General features: G+C 44.2%; 1 protein-coding gene and 1 long non-coding RNA gene across 4 annotated transcripts in view; one reads left to right on the forward strand and one right to left on the reverse strand.

Moving 5' to 3' along the window:
- SEPTIN5 (septin 5) overlaps nucleotides 1-16,593 on the reverse strand; it is an 88,497-nt gene extending 71,904 nt beyond the window's left edge. For 2 of the 3 annotated variants that reach the window (XM_040416333.1, XM_040416332.1), the window contains exons 1-2: nucleotides 16,354-16,593; nucleotides 16,225-16,235 (exon numbers count right to left, since the gene is read on the reverse strand). In XM_040416333.1, the coding sequence (XP_040272267.1) occupies nucleotides 16,225-16,235; nucleotides 16,354-16,396 (54 nt within the window). In that variant the 5' untranslated portion in view covers nucleotides 16,397-16,593. The remainder of the gene's footprint in view (nucleotides 1-16,224; nucleotides 16,236-16,353) is intronic. The other variant, XM_040416336.1, reaches the window with a different exon arrangement.
- Nucleotides 1,373-8,388, forward strand: LOC120988693. The gene is made up of 3 exons (XR_005776166.1): nucleotides 1,373-1,385; nucleotides 1,463-1,465; nucleotides 8,251-8,388. It is a non-coding gene; the product is annotated as an uncharacterized LOC120988693 (long non-coding RNA).
- Nucleotides 16,594-20,239: the final 3,646 nt, after the last annotated feature.

Here is a 20,239-nt window from a genome sequence, read left to right on the forward strand (position 1 = left end):
CCTCATCCATTCCTCCTGCAATTCCAGGACAAGTGTTACTAAACACCGTTAATTAAGGTCCATAACCACGCCCCCAGAATCCCAATTGATCCAATTAAGACCATATATATAGGATAAAGAAAAAAGGCTACCCATTCCCACTGATGAAGGAGCAGGAAGCTCCGAAACGCGTATGGGGTAATTTGAGGTAGCCATACCCATACCAAGCTAGCAAAAACTGAAAGGGTCCTAATCCTTAACAGCTCCGGAGCACCCTTAAACTTTGAAATAAAGCAGCAGCTTCATATTCCCGCCATCGGATACCACGTGCAACGCCGATGTGAATTGAGCGGGAGAGTCAGCGAGCACAGGTGACGTCACCGGAAGTGACGAACAGCCACATCAACAGACGGACTGAGCATACAGCTCCGTAAGCAAGAACAAAGATTCTGAGCGGGAAGAATACACGTGGACGCCACCCGCCCGCCAGGAGCCGCTCACCAACCCACGTCCCATCTACAGGAGGGTAACGTACCAAACAGCAGTACTTTACTGTTGGATAACTGTTGCAACAAATAACCATCAATCGGAGGTGAAATACCCCATCCATCTGAAACAAAGGAGGCAAATTCAGATTGGATACCAATTCCCTCAAAAAGGAGGGCCCCCATCTCACATATATCTGTTCCCTATATGACAGCATCGAACTTGATACCTATACCTACCTCAGATAGGTTTACTTGACATTTTATCACCATCTGACTTTTATATTATCATTTGATTCCTTTTTTTACCACCATCACCTGATTGTATGCATTGATACCATATAATATACATTGTTATTTTATTGTTCTACATTTTTTTACCTCCAAGGAGAACGTCATTGTGTGCCTGGGATCTGTCACCAACTATACACATATTGGTTGACAGAGACTAGCCACGTATTGATCTATGCCAGCAATCTATTTTTCATTTTTTATGCATTGTTGTCATATAGTCCACAAATTGTGCATTGATATTATATTGTCTATATTTTTTACTTCCAGGAGATCGCTATTTTTTACCTAGGTTTAACACCACATATCTAGACAACTTTTATTATTATTTATTATTTATTACTTTATCCTTTTGCCAATAGCCGGCACAAACCAGCCAGTTATTACTAATAAAATACTCTTTTACATGCATTACCTATGACTAGAGTGCCATCCCTATACTTTCTCTAAATACTCCTTTCACACAAGCGTTGGGTACGCTCTGTTTGGATAGAGCACCTTATTCCATTCCTTGGGTTTTAGTGAGCCGCCCTATATATTTATATTTATACTTCTAGCAATAATAGGACATGTTCTATCTTTGAACAGAACAGAAATACGGAAACGGAATGCATTGAAATGAATGGTTCCGTATACGGTTTGTATACTGAATGCAAAAACGGATCGTAAACGGGAAAAAAAAGTGCAAGATAAAGCCTTACTCGTAGATTGTAAACCCTCGAGGGAAGGGCCCTCTCTCCTTCAGTTTGTAACTCGTCTTGTTCATGCTTATTGCAGTTTTCTGTATTATGTACAGTACAGACCAAAAGTTTGGACACACCTTCTCATTCAAAGAGTTTTCTTTATTTTCATGACTATGAAGGCATCAAAACTATGAATTAACACATGTGGAATTATATACATAACAAACAAGTGGGAAACAACTGAAAATATGTCATATTCTAGGTTCTTCAAAGTAGCCACCTTTTGCTTTGATTACTGCTTTGCACACTCTTGGCATTCTCTTGATGAGCTTCAAGAGGTAGTCCCCTGAAACGGTCTTCCAACAGTCTTGAAGGAGTTCCCAGATATGCTTAGCACTTGTTGGCCCTTTTGCCTTCACTCTGCGGTCCAGCTCACCCCAAACCATCTCGATTGGGTTCAGGTCCGGTGACTGGAGGCCAGGTCATCTGGCGCAGCACCCCATCACTCTCCTTCATGGTTAAATAGCCCTTACTTTCAAAGTTTTCCCAATTTTTCGGCTGACTGACTGACCTTCATTTCTTAAAGTAATGATGGTCACTCGTTTTTCTTTACTTAGCTGCTTTTTTTCTTGTCATGATACAAATTCTAACAGTCTATTCAGTAGGACTATCAGCTGTGTATCGACCTGACTTCTCCTCAACGCCACTGATGGTCCCAACCCCATTTATAAGGCAAGAAATCCCACTTATTAAACTTGACAGGGCACACCTGTGAAGTGAAAACCATTTCAGGGGACTACCTCTTGAAGCTCATCAAGAGAATGCCAAGAGTGTGCAAAGCAGTAATCAAAGCAAAAGGTGGCTACTTTGAAGAACCTAGAATATGACATATTTTCAGTTGTTTCACACTTGTTTGTTATGTATATAATTCCACCTGTGTTAATTCATAGTTTTGATGCCTTCAGTGTGAATCTACAATTTTCATAGTCATGAAAATAAAGAAAACTCTTTGAATGAGAAGGTGTGTCCAAACTTTTGGTCTGTACTGTATGTACACCCCTTATCATATCTACAGCGCCATGGAATGAATGGAGCTTTATTAATAATAATAATAATAATAATAATAAAATTGTCCAAATTGCATTTTCTATGGACTGTACAGAGGTGACTTGTGAGAGCCTCATGTGCACAATAGTCCAATGAATCGTTGGTGTGGTTGAGTTGTAGATCTTGAAGGCTATTTTTGGTAATAAATGAACTTTGAGGATTTATTTTGTGTACACACTACCTGAAGTTGCCAGAAAAGGAAAAATCTGTGCATCAAAGAATTCATAGTCATCTCTTGGAAAAGCATTGAGAAATCTTCTTTCACTGTCTATAACAATGTACAGTGAAGACAGGTGGTAACCTATAATAAGGTAGATATCCTTTTCTCTAGAATACTGATAATAAAAACATGTCTGACTCCACTACGTGCCCCAGCAGAGCTGTCTAGGTGTTACCCGGCTGTTCTCCAGATACTACAATGAAACAAGTGGTTGAGTAATGCAGCCCCGCCAGATATACAGCAAGCACTGGCTGGATAATCAGGACCAGCCGCTCTGACCCATCAAACACTATGAAAGGTCTAACGCCTCCAATGATAACAACGCTGTGGAACAGACAGACATAAACCATGTTTATCCCGCAACCGCTTTCATTTTGTCAATTATTTACATACAAAATGTTCCCGGCGTACATAATGTGTCAGCACCATATGTGCAATGATCTATGGAGCTCCATCCCGGCCCACTCTGCCAATGTAAGCAGGAGGGCTGGTGTGCTGGGGAGCATTCACGGGCTAGTCGGGGGCACCACACCCATCACAGTATCACAGGCTGCTTAGCTTCACTGCATCTAGTAAGTATCATTTCTAAAGCTGTAGCTTTTTCTTGGCATTTTTGGGCCTTGTAAAAAGTGTCATGAAATTGTTGCATTTTTAAAGGATTTGGGATTTTTTTTATTTTTTTTTCGAATTTTTGCTGCAATAGCCTCAGCTCCAGATGTTAGCAGAAGGTCTATGGCAGGGATGGCCAACCTGAGGCTCTCCAGCTGTTGCAAAACTACAACTCCCAGCATGCCTGGACAGCCTACTGCTATCAGCCTACAGCAGGGCATGGTGGGAGTTGTAGTTTTACAACAACTGGAGAGCCACAGGTTGGCCATTCCTGGTCTATGGGAACATGATACACAGGGCACACAAGTTTGGTTATTTTTTGCTACTTTGTGTTCATTGGGTAGTGCTTTTGTCTTTCTTGCTTCCTTTCAAAAACACAGCATGCTGGAGCTGTTGGCATCTTCCAACACCTTCTCTATAATGAAAAAAGCGGCGTGAAGAAAACTTTAGTGGTAAGACATCCTGGGGGAGATATTTATCAAAACTGGTGTAAAGAAAAACTGGCTTAAAATGGTATTCCGATAATAGGAAGTTATCCTCTATCTACAGGTCGGTGGGGGCTCCTACCGCTGGGACCCCCACCGATCAAGAGAGCAGGGGCTGCGTAACCTGTGGAGCCCTCCAAAATGGACGGAGCGGCTCGTCGGAAATGTAAGCCTCTGCCCCATTCATTTCTATGAGAGCGCATGAGATAGCCGAGTACAGAAAGGTGCACTTACACACGCGGAGGAGAAGCCGATTGTCGGGAAGGAACGAGTCAATTGCTGGTTAAGAGGAGATGAAGCACTGCATCTACATGCAGCGATCACCTCCACAGTATGAGGATGAAGGATGGCAACTGTGATGGCTCATCCTCATACATCTGCATTGTTTCTGGGCAGCAGATCGCTGTTTAGATAGCACAATCTGCTGCCCAGAAACGATAATTAAGGTGCCGATGAAAGCGGATCACCCAATGCTTTGCTCGTTCATCTGGTGATCTGCTGCACCCTCAGATGGGCCGATTTTCAGGAACGTTCGTTCCCGATAATCTGCCAATATAAATCCACCTTAAGAATTTATAGTCGTACATCCCCCTACAGATTCATTGTTTGTTGGCAGCACATCCCTGTTTACACAGAACGACCTGCTGCCGACATTACTTTGTTGTCTGAGCAGCTGAACATTTAGGGCACGACGACCCCATACAGCATGTGGAAGTGTTACAGTCGATTGCAGCTCAGTCATAGGAGCCGCAATGAAACTGTTTAGAAATGCACTGTTTAGTCAATGTTTTTAATGGCCGCCAGTATTTCGGCAGACCAAGTGATCAGTGCGGTCTTCATCAGTTTAATCAAAGCCCGCTGTGGCTCACACTTCCACGCAACACTCCACCACAGAAGAGCCGCATCACAACCACACTGTGTGGTCATACGGGTCAATTATCAGGAAAAAGCGGCCCACATTTGGCATAAATTGAGGCCAAAATTTGGAGCAACATTTTTGGAGCAATTTGGTGCACCTCAGAATTCTCTGCACCTTGGACGGTTTAGCAGGAAAGGATGTGACTTGGGAAGAGGGCATGACTAAAGATGAGCCATTTTGAACCAAAAATTTGTCACAAACCTTTGTTGCAAAGTAAGCCAACCAATAAGTGGTATAAAGATAGACAAAAGTGCACCAAATTTATCATCCGGCCTGAGCCACTGTGATGAATCTGGTACATCTTTAGGCTGGAATCATAGAGTTTTTATGGCGTTTTTGCTGCTACAATTCAGATGTTTCACTTCAACCAAAGAATGATCCAGTTGCAGACATCCCAACCTGCAAAAACTCATTTCAGGGAGGTGCACTTCTCATTTCAGGGAGGTTTTCTTTTTTTTTCTTTCACAAACTTTTTATTACATTTTCCAAACATATGCAGTATCTGCACACTTTGCTCTATGGTGTGGAGGACTAGACTCATTACCCTGCCCCAAATTATCATATTTATGTATATGATTAAAGGGATTCTGTCACCACCTATAAGCCCTGTGAGCTAAACATATGCTCATGTCCGGGGCAGCATTCTGATTTCTAAGGTGGCCTTATAAAAGCTATTTGTGGCTTTATTCTGCGGAAAAACAGGTTTTACTAACCTGTCAATCATTGAATTAAGGTGCCCAAGCAGGGGAGGTCTGTGGATGCATGGTGCCTGGCCGCAGGCATCGCCGTTTGTGCCCAGCGCTGCCTTCTACTCCTCAGTGCCGCCTCTCCCTCCCTCTTTGAGATCCCGCGCGTGCGCACAGGCTCAGCCTGATGCGCCATTGCGGACTGCTGGCATTGGCTTCTTCTTGCACTGTGCGCACGCGCCGAGAAGGGGACACTGCTACAGGTTGCCGGAAAGGTTTACTGCGAGTAAACTAGAGATGGGAAGTTCGGATCTTTCAAATGAACCGATTCATGAATCGAATCTTCGGTTCACTCGCTGAGCTGACAAGAAACAAGTGAACCGAAGCTTAGGTTGCGCATGCGCGGATGACGGAAGCTTCGATTCACTTGCTGACTCGCTGAGTCGGCTCTTGGTCTGAGTCAGGAAGTTTATTCTTTAAAACCCTGTGTGTAATTATCTACCCCACTGTAGGAAAAAAAATCAAGCATCCAGGGGGTGTGAATTTAACACTGGGGTAAATAATATAATTAAAATGGAGGGTTAAATGTGTAAATGTATTAAAAAAAAAACACATCTCTCTCAATAGTCATATAGCTACTGAATGAGACAGAAGAAGGGATGCCTTAACATATATATCTCCTTGAGAAGCCAATTTGATCCTAAAGGGTTAATTCAACCTGTAATCTAAACTCTGTCCTGTCACTTCTCTTCTCTCTCTGCTCTGCTATCAGTAAACCTTTCCGGGATATATTGTCTCACATGCGGGTGTCAGGGAGCCGCTATCTAATAGCGGGAGACTCCCTGAACCTCCGGGAGACTCGAGATCCCTGCAGTTGTATATGATATATTTGAGGGCATTTTTAGAATCTATCAAACTGGACGTTTCGGTCCACTAGGACCTTTCTCACAGGTTACTTCTATGGCTAGGATGTTCTACCTTGGGGTATCCAGGATCAAATACTGGAGACATTTGCTCTAATGTTATGTTTACATGCAGCAGATTTGGAAATGAGACTGTTCCATACAGCAGGTGTGTAACTACCATAGCGGCAGACCATGCGACTGCTATGGGGCCCAGGGCAAGAGGGGGCCCAGTCTTAGTTGGGATGATCTCCTCCTCTACTGGAGTTGAAACTTGGTCAGGACTCTACCCTCTAAGGGTCCATTCACACGTCCGTAAGTGTTTTGCGGATCCGCAAATTGCGGATCCGCAAAACACGGACACCTGCAATGTGCGATCCGCAATTTGCGGATCCGCACATCACAGACACTATAATGCTGGGTTCACACGAGCGTGTCCGGATTAGGTCCGGATGCGTCCCAGTGTGTTGCGGCAAACCCGCGCGAGTAGGAATGCAATTGCAGTCAGTTTTGACTGCAATTGCGTTCCGATGTTCAGTTTTTATCGCGCGGGTGCAATGTGTTCTGCACGCGCGTGATAAAAAACCGACACTGGTACTCAGACCCGAACTTTTTCACAGAAGTTCAGGTTTGGGTTAGTTGTAGTGTAGATTGTATTATTTTCCCTTATAACATGGTTATAAGGGAAAATAATAGCATTCTGAATACAGAATGCATAGTAAAATAGCGCTGGAGGGGTTAAAAAAAAAAAAAAATAATAATAAACTCACCTTCTCCTCTTGTTCGCGAAGTTCCCGGTATGATGAGTTGTGGGCTAAAGGACCTTTGGTGACGTTGGAGCATGTGATCTGACGTCACCAAAGGTCCTTTAGCCCACAACTCATCATTAAGTAAAGAAGAGACCGAGAACTTCGAGATCAAGAGGAGAAGGGTCCATTCACATGTTCGCAAAATGGGTCCGCATCCGTTACGCAATTTTGCGGAACGGGTGCAGACCCATTCATTTTCAATGGGGCCGGATTCTGCTGTCCGCATCCGCATTTGCGGATCCGCACTTCCGCATCCGTGCTTCCGTTTCCGCAAAAAAATAGAACATGTCCTATTCTTGTCCGCAATTGCGGACAAGATTAGGCATTTTCTATTATAGTGCCGGCGATGTGCAGTCCGCAAATTGCGGAATGCACATTGCCAGTGTCCGTGTTTTGCAGATCCGCAATTTGAAGATTCACAAAACACTTACGGACGTGTGAATGGACCCTAAAGGAACAACGTTTAGCAAATGAGGCAGTGGAAAAATGGCCCAAGGGTCATTAAAAAGGGGTTTAGGCAGTAACCCTTCTGTCCTGTGTGGGGGGGGGCCTGGTTTGATCCTTGCTAAGGGGCCCCTTACTTCTCTATGTACACAACTGAGAGTCAGGTTTGTACAAATCCACTTTCATGCTTCTGAAAAAAAAAACATTCAGGCCAAGTTCACATCACCGTTTAGCTTTCCGTTCTTTTGTCAGAAGAAGAGAAAATGTTTTTAAATAAAGTGTAAAATGTAAACGGGCGGCTCACCTCCAATCCAGATAGGATCAGGTGCTCACGTAAATGTTTACCCCAATAAACAAGCGAAAAGTAAAAATCTGTGTAGATAACGGGCACTCAAGTCATAGGGTGTTGCATCAAAAAAGTTTATATAAACCTATCATCATAGCATTAAAATTAACTATGGAAATTTTAATGCTATGATGATATGTTTATATAAACTTTTTTGATGCAACACCCTATGACTTGAGTGCCCGTTATCTACACAGATTTTTAAATAAAGGATTCGTTATTTTGAGCATCAGTTATGATCAGTTTGGGTCACTTCTGTCAGAGATCCGTTATTTTTGATGGAAGAAAAAGTACTTTTTGCAGAACTTTTTCTCCTTTCAAAAATAACGGATCTCTGACAGAAGTGACACAAACCGATGTAAACTGATCATATATGATGCTCAAAATAACGAATGTTTTTTTTTTCTGTTCTTCTGAGAGATCGCAAGAACGAAAAGCTAATCGGTGGCTAAACAGTGACATAAACCCGGCCTTACATGTATTTTACACATTTTCACTCTCAGAAATGTCTACAACAAATGTGCTGTGCGTGACCATACCCTAAGGTTGGTTTCTGGGAGTACAATCCTATCCTAAACATAGGTTCTCAATATCAGCTCTTTGAAGAGGCTGTGGCACTCCAGTGGGCACTACTGCCTCCTTACAGCATACCAAGCACAGCGCCGTACATCGTATAGTGGCTGTGCTTGGTACTGCATGCCAGGCCTACTTGAAAGGGACTGAGCTGCACCTGGGCCATGTGACAGATTAATGTGACGTGACCGGCCTCTTCAAACAGCTGATCGGCAGAGGTGCCGGGAGTCAGCCCCCGACTGATCTGATATTGATGACCTGTCCTGACGATAGGTCCTCAGTATGGGAAACCGCACAACCCCTTCAAGATTCACAAGTATACAGTTGAAATAATGTGGATTATATGTCACTTACTAATACATATTTATTTCAACATCTGGGCTATTTTCTAGATTACTGATAGATCATTCTGCCTTCTGTTTTCTGTCCGGGTATTCCCATCCGTAAATCTAGAAAATGGCCCAGAAGTTGAACTAAAGATGTATTAGTAAGAGACATGTAATCCACGTGTAACAGTAGAAAAAGAGTGACCACTTCACTTTTATATTGAAATAGATTACGCCTAAATATCAGGAACTCCAGCGATCCAAGGCGGGAAAACGTCTATGTAGTAATGAGAAAACCCCTTCAGAGTGGGTTCACACATAGACCCAGAGTTACTAATGTGTCTGCATTAAAAATCTGTCTAAGGGTACTTTCACACTAGTGTTATTCTTTTCCGGTATTGAAATCCGGTAAAGGGTCTCAATACCGGAAAATAACGCTTCCGTTTTAACCCAATGCATTCTGAATGGAAAGCAATCCGTTCAGTATGCATCAGGATGTCTTCCGTTCCGTCCCTTGTACGGTATTTGACCTGACAAAATGCATCAGGATGTCTTCCGTTTCGTCCCTTGTACGGTATTTGACCGGACAAAATTCCAAAACACTGCCGCCGTGTCAGGCATTAATTTCCATAGAAATATATTAATGCCGGATCTGTTATGCGCATGCGCAGTTCTTTCTAGCTTTGAAAAAATTAAATACCGGATCTGTTATTCTGGATGATACCGGAAAGATGGATCCGGTATTTCAATGAATAAGTCTAACGGATCCGTATCTGGATCCGGAAAAAAAAGATAACCGTTTGCATACGGATTTCCGGATCCGACAGGTGAAATATTAAAGGGGTTCTCCAGGCTTTTAAGGCTGGACTCACACGGGCGTTGCGGGAAAATGTACGGGTGCGTTGCGGGAACACCCGCAATTTTTTCGAGCGAGTGCAAAACATTGTAATGCGCGCATGTTTGGTAAAGGACCTTTGGTGACGTCACTCCGGTCATCACATGATCCATCACCATGGTAAAAGATCATGTGATGGATCATGTGATGACGTCACCAAAGGTCCTTTACCTGTAATTAATGCTCACCACAGGTCCTGTTCAGCAAAGGAGACAGAAGGAGATGCCGGCTGCGCGATCAAGTGGACTAAGGTGAGTTAAAAAAAAAAATTATTTTTATTTTAACCCCTCAAGCGCTAGTTTACTATGCATTCTGTATTCAGAATGCTATTATTTTCCCTTATAACCATGTTATAAGGTAAAATAATAATGATCGGGTCTCCATCTCGATCGTCTCCTAGCAACTGTGCGTGAAAATCGCACCGCATCCGCACTTGGTTGCGGATGCTTGCGATTTTCACGCAACCCCATTCACTTCTATGGGGCCTGCGTTGCGTGGAAAACGCAGAATATAGAGCATGCTGCAATTTTCACGCAACGCACAAGTGATGCATGAAAATCACCGCTCATCTGAACAGCCCCATTGAAATGAATGGGTCGGGATTCAGTGCGGGTGCAATACGTTCAACTCAGGCATCGCATCTGCGCGGAATACTCGCCCGTGTGAACGCAGCCTAATATTGATGACCTATCCTCAGGATAGGTCATCAATATCAGATTGCTATGGCAAAGCAGTGGTGGACAGGAAGAGAGAAGGGAGACAATCTGATATTGATGTCCTATCCGGAGGATAGGTCATCAATAGTAAAAGCCCGGAAAACCCCTTTAAATGCAGGACAAACAGGAATTTTTTATAGTGTTGTTTTAGGATAGTTTATTTATTTATTTTACGCACTTATATAGCGCAGACATATACTGTAGCACTTTACAGACATTAGCATCGGGCTGTCCCCAGTGGGGCTCACAATCTAAGGTCCCTATCAGTATGTCTTTAGATTGTGGGAGGAAACCCACACAAACATGGGGAGAACATACAAACTCCACGCAGATGTTGTCCTTGGTCAGATTTGATCCTAGGACCCCAGCGCTGCAAGGCACCAGTGCTAACCACTGAGCCACCGTGGATAGTTGAGTAGTTGAGGTGCATTATTATTATTATTTTGGGTATATGTCACCCACCGATCTAACAGATGGATTAACTATATTAATTTCCCTGTCACGGATGCAGTGCAGGTGTACTTCACACAAAAAATGGGTATATGTCACCCACCGAACTAACAGACAGATTAAATATTATATTTTTGTATCAGGGGTACAAAGATGGTGCACTGCACGCACAAAAAAAATCGCTATAGGTCACCCACAGAATTAACAGCCAGATTAATTATTATATTTCTGTGCCAGGGGTGCAAAGATGGTGCATTGCACCCACAAAAAACCCCCACTATAGGTTACCCACAGAATAAAAAGCCAGATGAGATTCCTAACACTTTGCCTACTTCCTGTCCCTGCACTACTCATAGCTGATGGACGGAGATACACGTGATCCAGCTTGTACAGAGGCTGGGTCACATGATGCACCAGCCAATCACAGCCATGCCATTACTAGGCATGGCTGTGATGGCTTCTAAGTGCCCACAGCTTAAAAGCTTGTTGATTGGCTGCCCTGCAGCCTTTCAACAACCTTTATTAAGTGCCCGAACACCGAACTCGAACCCGAACTTTTGCTGCAAAGTTCAGGTTCGGGTCCGCGTACCCGAACTCCCAAAGTTCAGTACGGACCCGAACTTTGCAGTTGGGGTTCGCTCAACACTACTGACGAACTATCCTCAGGATAGACCATCAACATCTGATCGGTGGGGGCCAGACACCTCGCACCCCCACCAATCAGCTGTTCTCAGCAGCCACCCATTACCAGGAAAGAAACACAGTGCAGTGCCAGAAGCAGAAAAACTGCAGCTCAGCTCCCACTCAAGTGGATCGGCCATCAATATCTAGAATGGAAAACCCCTTTAGGGCTTGTTCACACTAATGTTTTTTGCGTTCCGTATGCGGGGCGTTTTTTGCGTTCCGTATACGGAACCATTCATTTCAATGGTTCCGCAGAAAAAACGGAATGTACTCCGTATACATTCCGTTTCCGTATTTCCGTTCCGTTGAAAGATAGAACATGTCCTATTATTGCCCAAAAATCACCTTCCGTGGCTCCATTAAAGTCAATGAGTCCGCAAAAAAACTGAACACATACGGAATGTACTCCGTACGTCTTCCGTATCCGTTAAGTTTTTGTGGAACCATCTATTGAAAATGTTATGCCCAGCCCAATTTTTTCTATGTAATTACTGTATACTGTATATGCCATACAGAAAAACAGAACGGAAAAACGGAACGGAACCGGAAACACTACTGAAAAAAAAAACTGAAAAACGGATCCGAGAAAAATGGCCCGAAAAACACTGAAAAAGACATACGGTGGTGTGAACAAGCCCTTAAGGAGGCAGAAAAGGCAAATCAGCGGTCTCCAGTTCCTTCAGAGAGATGCTGCCCACAAAGCAGACTATGGGGCAGTGTAAACGGTGTCGTTCTATGGTGGCACTTGGAAGCAGAACTATTTGACAGTGCTTCTTCTGGACTATAAGAAGCGATGCATTAGAAGAAGGAAACGCACGATTTCTCAGGGACCACGCCATCAAACCCTGGCATCACACCACAAGCCACCGATCTTACACAGCTTGGTAAAGTAATATAATGTGACTTTGCTACAGGGGATTTGGTGCTTATCACCCAGTCCTGATCCTATCACAATCTTTTCATGAGTGATATAGCTGAAGGGCTCACATTCCTGCAAATGATAAATGGTCTGGAGCTTCTGCTCAACACATGCATTATATTAGTACTAGAATTCCAACACCAAGCCACCTGTATCCGACTGGAGGACACCAAGTGTGAGTGCCCTGCTGTCTGCACGTCAATCACTACATCCTCACATCATCCAAGACATTCCTGAGATGTGACATCCACAGACGGTCAGCGGTATACAGAAGCCTACATCCCAATCTGGTATGCACATGCATCAAGAAGACACTTAGGGGGAGATTTATCAAAACTGGCTCAGGTGCCCAAAGCAACCAATCAGACTCCACCTTTCAATTATCAGAGCTCCTTTGGAAAATGAAAGGTGGAATCTGATTGGTTGCTATGGGTAACTAAGCCAGTTCTACTTTAAACCAGTTTTGATAAATCTCCCCTTAGGGCTCATGTACATGGCAGTGCGGTATACAAGGACCCTGTAGGGTGGTACGCATCTATAAGGAATTCTACTCTGTGTGTATATGTTCTGTGTCTACTGCACACAGTGATGATAGTAGGTTGTATACTATATATATATATATATAGATATCATAGAGGCAAATATTACTGGTTGTTGATTTAAAGGGAACCTCTCATCAACTTTACACTGCCGAGTATAGAGTAGTGACAGACATGCTTATTTCAGCGGTCTGTCACTCATGAGCGAGTGGTTGCTGAGAATCAGCAATATAATCTTCGCAGGCCAGGTCTGGATAAGAGTCCCAGATACCTGAGAAGAGTCACGGATATTCATGAGCTCCTGCTCTCCCCGCCCACGTGCTGATGATTGACAGTATTTTCCCATAGAGCAAGGGGGGGGGGGGCTGAGCACTCATGAATAACCATTACTCTTCTCAGGCCCAAGATGAGAGGATTATTATAACGCTGGTTCTCAGCAACCACTGAGGGCACTTCACATCAGCGATAGATATTTATACTCCATTTTAGTAGCAGAAGAATGACAATAACAGAAGTGCCGGATTCGATAAATAACTGACAGGAATGAAGCCTAAACTTTAGGATACCAATGGGATCTGTTAAGTTTCCATGTGGGAGAACTTTTTTTCTTACAAGAGAAAAAAGTCCTTCATGTAGGACTTTTCTCTCCGCTATTTTTAACAAACTCTATGACCCAGGCCCTGAACGGAGCCTCCGATGCAGATGTGAACGTAGCCTAAGGCATCTCTCACAAATCCGTGTCAGTGGTGACATCCATGATGACAGTCAGTGTTTTATCTGTGAAGATGTCCATGGGGCAGATTTATCAAAACTGTTGTAAAGGAAAACTGACTGAACCAATCAAATTCCAGCTGTCATTTTCCAAAGGAGCTCAGAAAAATGAACAGTGGAATCTGATTGGTTGCTATGGGCACCTAAGCCAGTTTTAATAAATATCCTGCTATGGCTCTGTTTTTTTGTCGTCTGCTAGGCTGAATAAGGATTCCCAGAGCCTCTCCTACCAAAGGCCAGTGAAAACCACTGACAGAGTAGGGATGCCATCTGTGTTCTGTCGGTGGTTTTTATGGACAAGGGGCATGTTTGATCTGTATCATGGAGCAAAGTAGTGCATGTCCCCGCTGTTTCCCCACTGATCCTAGTCAGTGGAAAACCAATGATGTGTTAACAAACACATAAAGTCAATGGATCCTTGTGCAGTTTGGGGAGAACACAGCACACATCCATGAAGAGTGAAAGAGGTCATGAGAGACCAGATAATAGATCAGCATATCCGTCACTACTCGGAGAGGGCAGCATAAAGCCGATGAAAGGGGTGTAAACATACGTTTGTGCATAGGATAGAGATAGATAGATAGATAATAGATAGATAGATAGATAATAGATAATAGATAGATAGATAATAGATAGATAGATAGATAGATAGATAGATAGATAGATATGAGATAGATAATAGATAGATAGATAGATAGATAGATATGAGATAGATAGATAGATAGATAGATAGATATGAGATAGATAATAGATAGATAGATAGATAGATAGATAGATATGAGATAGATAATAGATAGATAGATAGATAGATAGATATGAGATAGATAGATAGATAGATAATAAATAGATAGATAGATAGATAGATAGATAATAGATAGATAGATAATAGATAGATAGATAATAGATAGATAGATAGATAGATAGATAGATAGATAGATAGATAGATAATAGATAGGGTACTTTCACACTTGCATTTTTCTTTTCCGACATAGAGTTCCGTCCATGGCCGTAGCTAAAGGCTCATGGGCCCTGGTTCAGGTTGGGGCCCCCCGTCCCTCAGTGCTTTGTGGCCAGGGGCAGGAAGCACATAGCCTTCGTGCTTGCCCGAGGCAAAAATTTAAACGGCCCCCCCGCCCCCATACCAAATTCTTGACCTAACCCCTTCCCTCCAGCCAGAGGTGTAACTTGACCAGCATGCAATTTCTATGATACTGGTGTCTTCTTATGCACCACAAGGGTCTTTGGGCCCCTCAGGCTCCTGGGCCCGGTAGCGACTGCTACCTCTGCACCCCCTATAGCTACGCCCCTGGTTCCGTCCGAGGGGGTCTAAACCGGAAAAGAACTGATCAGTTTTATCCCCATGCATTCTGAATGGAGAGCAATCCGTTCAGGAAGCATCAGGATGTCTTCAGTTCAGTCTTTTTGACTGATCAGGACGGAGATAATACTGAAGCATGCTACGGTTTTATCTCCGGCCAAAAATACGGAACACTTGCCGGAATGCCTGATCCGGCATTTCTTTACATAGGAATGTATTAGGCATTCAAAATACCACAATGCCAGATCCGCCCTTCCGGTCTGAGCAGGCGCAGACCGAAAAAAAATAAAAAAAAATAAATGCCGGATCCGTTTTTCCGGATGACACCGGGAAGACGGATCCGGCATTTCAATGCATTTGTAAGACGGATCAGGATCCTGATCAGTCTTACAAATGCCATCAGTTGGCATATGTTTTGACGAATCTGGCAGGCAGTTCCGGTGATGGAACTGGCTGCCGGATTCCTCTGCCGCAAGTGTGAAAGTAGCCATAGATAGTATATGAGATAGATAGATAGATGACAGATAGATAGATAGATAGATAGATAGATAGATAGATATATATAGATAGATGACAGATAGATAGATAGATAGATAGATAGATAGATAGATAGATAGATAGATAGATAGATAGATAGATAGATAGATAGTAAAGTGCTGCAGAATATAGTAGTGCTATATAAGTGAGTATAATAAAGAAATAGATATCGATAGATATAGCTGTACACACTATGATTACCACCATCATGTTGTGTACACATGGATGAGTGATCCTAGGAATGCTTGAATCCCTCCCAGTCTTGCTCCCTCCCCTAACAGATGATGAATGGGTTAAATCCTCGTCCAGATGACAGCTTCCCCTCACTCCTACAGAACAGGGCTGTAGGAGGCCACTAGCCCCAGAGATGGCTGGCACCGTAATGCTAGGGAAGAAGCCGGCTCTTCCACAGCCCTCCCTGTGCCATCATCCAGACATGGTTGGCAGCTCCTCCGATGCCATGCTTGTGATCCTGATGCCATGTAGTGTATACCTGTCTGCGATCAGCATGCACAATACGGGGGCCCTTACCTCCTTCTCATCTGTGGGGGACCAGAGAGGCCGCACGGAATCCGGCAGAGAGAGGGGAGAGAGGAAACAGACAGGTCAGAGATGCGATCAGACGGGCCCCCCACCCCGCACCCAGGGGCCCCATCTCACCTGTCTTCAGCAGCTTGCTCTTGTACCTGATGCTGGTGCTCATCTTCCACAATGCGGCGCTCTCCAGTCAGATGCAGTGAGCAGTGCAGTGCGCTCTTTGTGCTGCTCCCTTACAATAGACTCCTAGGGATGAGGAGACCAGGCTGCTGCTGCATTACTGGGCTCACGGCCTCCTGCCATTGGCTGAGCCTGTCCCAGCCTACAGCGAGCAGCCAATGAGGAGGAGCGAGTACACAGGACGGACCCGCCCCCCGCTGTCTGCCCTGGTCCGGAGCCGTGTCAATGGCCAAGTGAGAGGGTCCTACACCTCAGTACGGGGGAGCACCTGCAAATAGTATACCCGACCCATGAAACCCTCCACTAAAAGCACATTCAGCCAGCAATAACCTATAGCGCCCCCTATGTTCTGCCACAACTGGGGCGCTCTCTTCAAAGGCCTTCTGTAATGTAGACCAATGGGACAGCACTGTAAATACATGTAATCCCCGGTCTGTAGGCTGCACCTGCAAGATACACTATCTGCTAATTCACTGATATGGCTGGCAAGCTGGATACCGTATATAACCGAATAGCTGAGGGCAGATCTACCGAGCAACCCCTAAAACAAGGGCATCTGTCACTTCTGTATCAAGACAGGAGTACAGTATAGAACCTAATAGCTGCACACAAGACAAAAGACATGTACCGAGGAGTTTATAATATAAGGTAATGACTTTACTATGTCAGTAGACGACCCAACCCAGATAACCAAACATCCCCACTGTAAATGAATAACCCATAACTACATATGATGTACCTTCATAACTGAAACATAAGAACCAACTATTAGAATGTTGTCAATGACATATTTTACAATGTTCTGTTATTTTTCTTTTAATAAGATATTTTTTATTAAAGGGCTTCTGTCGCCAGTTTCATAGCATCAACAGGCTGACCTTAGACCTGACCGCTGGTCAGCAGAATTGATCTAGGTCTTCCTCCCATCCCAATACGTGGCCGCATTTCAGTAAAAAAATACATTTTAATATATGCAAATGAGCCTCTAGGAGCAATGGGGGCGTTGCCGTTACACCTAGAGGATCCGATCTGTCTGCTGCCGCGCCCAGCGCCCCCTGAAGGTCATTGTGCCTGGCCCTGATTTATCATAAAGTCTGGCGTCTGCTCCACTGACGAGCCCCTTACCTGCACTGCGTCAGTTACTGACCTGCACGGAGCAGGGGGAGACTTTATGAGAAGTCAGGCCCAGACGTGCTGATGTTCACATAGCCTGGCCCTGTCAATCATGGTGCAGGGGGCGTGGGAGCAGCAAGGAGAACGGATCGTCTAGGAGTAGCAGCAACACCCGCGTTGCTCCTAGAGGCTTTAAAGAGGAGCGGTCACCTCTCCTGACATTTGTTTTAGTAACTACTTGTATTCCACATGTAATAACAATCCTGGAGCATCTATGCTTATAATTCTATGTTGTGCCGTTCTTCTGTTATTCCTGCTAGAAGTTGACGGACAAAGGTACAGATGGGAGTTACCAGCTGGGGGTGTGTCTCTGCACAGTCTAACACTGGCAGCACTGATTGGATACTGTCAGACTGTGTAGGGACACACACCCATCTGTACCTATATCCATAAACTTCTAGCAAGAATAGCAGAAGAACGGCACAACACAGAGTAATGAGAATAGATGCCCCAGAATTGTTATTACTTGGGGAATGATAGAAGTTACTAAAACAGACATGGGCAGTGACAGGTTCACTTTAAAACTTCATTTTTCCCTGAATGCGGCCGCTTATCGGGATGGATCATCAGATCGATTCTCCTGACCAGTGGTCAGGTCTAAGCTCAGCCTGTTCTAATGCGAAGAAACTGGTGGCAGATGTCCTGTAAGAGTTTGAAACATAGAAATGCAGAACAAACCCCCCTTGTAAGCTTTGAGGTCTTCAAACAGCTGATCGCAGGTCATCAGTATCAACACCCTGAAAATCCCTTCATTTTTCTCATGTTTTAATAACTCTTTATACAACTAAGAGGACTTTACTATTATTTGATATTAGAAACCACAAGCCCACACCTATACACGGTGGCTCAGTGGTTAGCACCAATCCCTTGCAGCGCTTGGTTCTGGGTTCATATCTTACCAAGGACAACATCTGCATAGAGTTTGTATGTTCTCCTATGCTCCAAAACATCGATAGGTGACATTAGATTGTAAGCCCTGCCCAATGACGACAGATGAGTGATGATAACTATGTTCAGTGCTGTGGAATATTGTTGGTGCCATATAAATAAGTAAAATACATTGAGTAGCTATACACTAATTCAGTACCCACTGTATTATGGATGTTCTCAGTCCAGAAATATTTCACCAATGTACAATTTCAGACAAGCTGAGATGTTGGGCAGTTTCTCCCGTTGACGTCCACCTGAAGGTATTTCAACTTCCACATCTATTGGACCGCCCATGTTGGGTTTCCCATGCTCTTGAGCTCAGGGTTGCTATGATAAGCTTTCTGAGCTGTAAGATGAGACCAGAAATCTGAGATTTGGGTAGGAAAACATTATTGGATTCCTCAGTCCAAAAGAGGAACCTCTACTCCCTAAAAGCCACTGACCCTGAATGTACTGATGCCACAGTTCAAACTCTCTGGTGGGTGCCTGAGCCAGCACTGCAGGCAGAATCCAACCCATGGAGGTTTTCGGTGAACTGGAAGTCCTGGAGCCCCCAGGTATAGGTGAGGAGAACTAAGGATCTAGGTGCTGGGATGATGGTGGCAGCAGCAAATATAGAGATGAAATCTTCCCAATGAAAAAGCTGTATCCTCTGTACGATCTAGTGCACAAGGCTCACAGGGGAGGGCTGTCACTTCTGTCCCATTCTGCTTCTTATGGATAACCATGCAAAAATGCCCTTGCTGGTGTTGCTGACCCTTTGACAAGGAAGCAGATGTCAGACGGTGGTCTCCTGCACAGTCTGCACTAACACCATGCACAAAAGATGCGCAAGTCCATTTACTGTAAACCAGATATATGCACCACACAGTCACTCCCCAATTATCAGCCGAAAATAAGATGCCAGAGAGAAGATCGTCCTTACTTCAATATAATTACAAGTGTGCACCTACTCTAATGCTAGACATACTATAAATATACAGTAGGCAGAAACTTAAGTGTAAAAGGAAGGAGCATCATGCACACAACAACCGGCGTCAGGGCCAAATGCGGTAATGCCCAAACTGAAGAGGGCTACTTGGTTCAAACCTGATCTAAAGCCACAGATAACAGAAGCTGAATTTGAGGTTCGTTACTATTTATTAAGTTTGAGGTTCTCTTTCTGCTGCAGTCGTCATCTCAGTTATCCTGACAGCACAATTGACCCACTTTTGAACCCTTCTGGGAAGTATTAGTTAAAAAAAAGCATCACCTACATTTTTGTTATGTTAGTACAATTACTGTAAGGGTCGCGTACACACACACACAGGGGGGAGCGAAGTGACCACTGCGCTCCACCCTCACCCCTGGCCCTGCCTACTTGCCTCGCGAGTCCTAATGACAGGGGACAACTGGACGGCAATCCCTAACTTGGAATAAGTGCAGGGATGACAGACAGACAAACAACAGGACGTGAACGGACCGAGTCAATACCAGGAAAGCTGCAAAGTACAAATGGAGCAAGCAGAGAATTGTCAGGAGAAGCCGGGGTCATAAATACCAGGAGAGCAGAGATGTACAAGAGGAGTCCTAAGAGAGTAGTCAGGTGGGAGCCGAGGTCACAATACCAGGACAGATGCGCAGTACAGGAGGAGCAGGCAAAAGGATGGTCAGGGAACAGGATCAGGTAAGTGTTCAGCAGTCCAACAAATAGCCAGGAACCTAAAAATTAACATGCAACCTGTAG

The sequence above is a fragment of the Bufo bufo genome, chromosome 2 (assembly GCF_905171765.1).
Source record: "Bufo bufo chromosome 2, aBufBuf1.1, whole genome shotgun sequence".
Classification (NCBI taxonomy): Eukaryota; Metazoa; Chordata; class Amphibia; order Anura; family Bufonidae; genus Bufo; species Bufo bufo.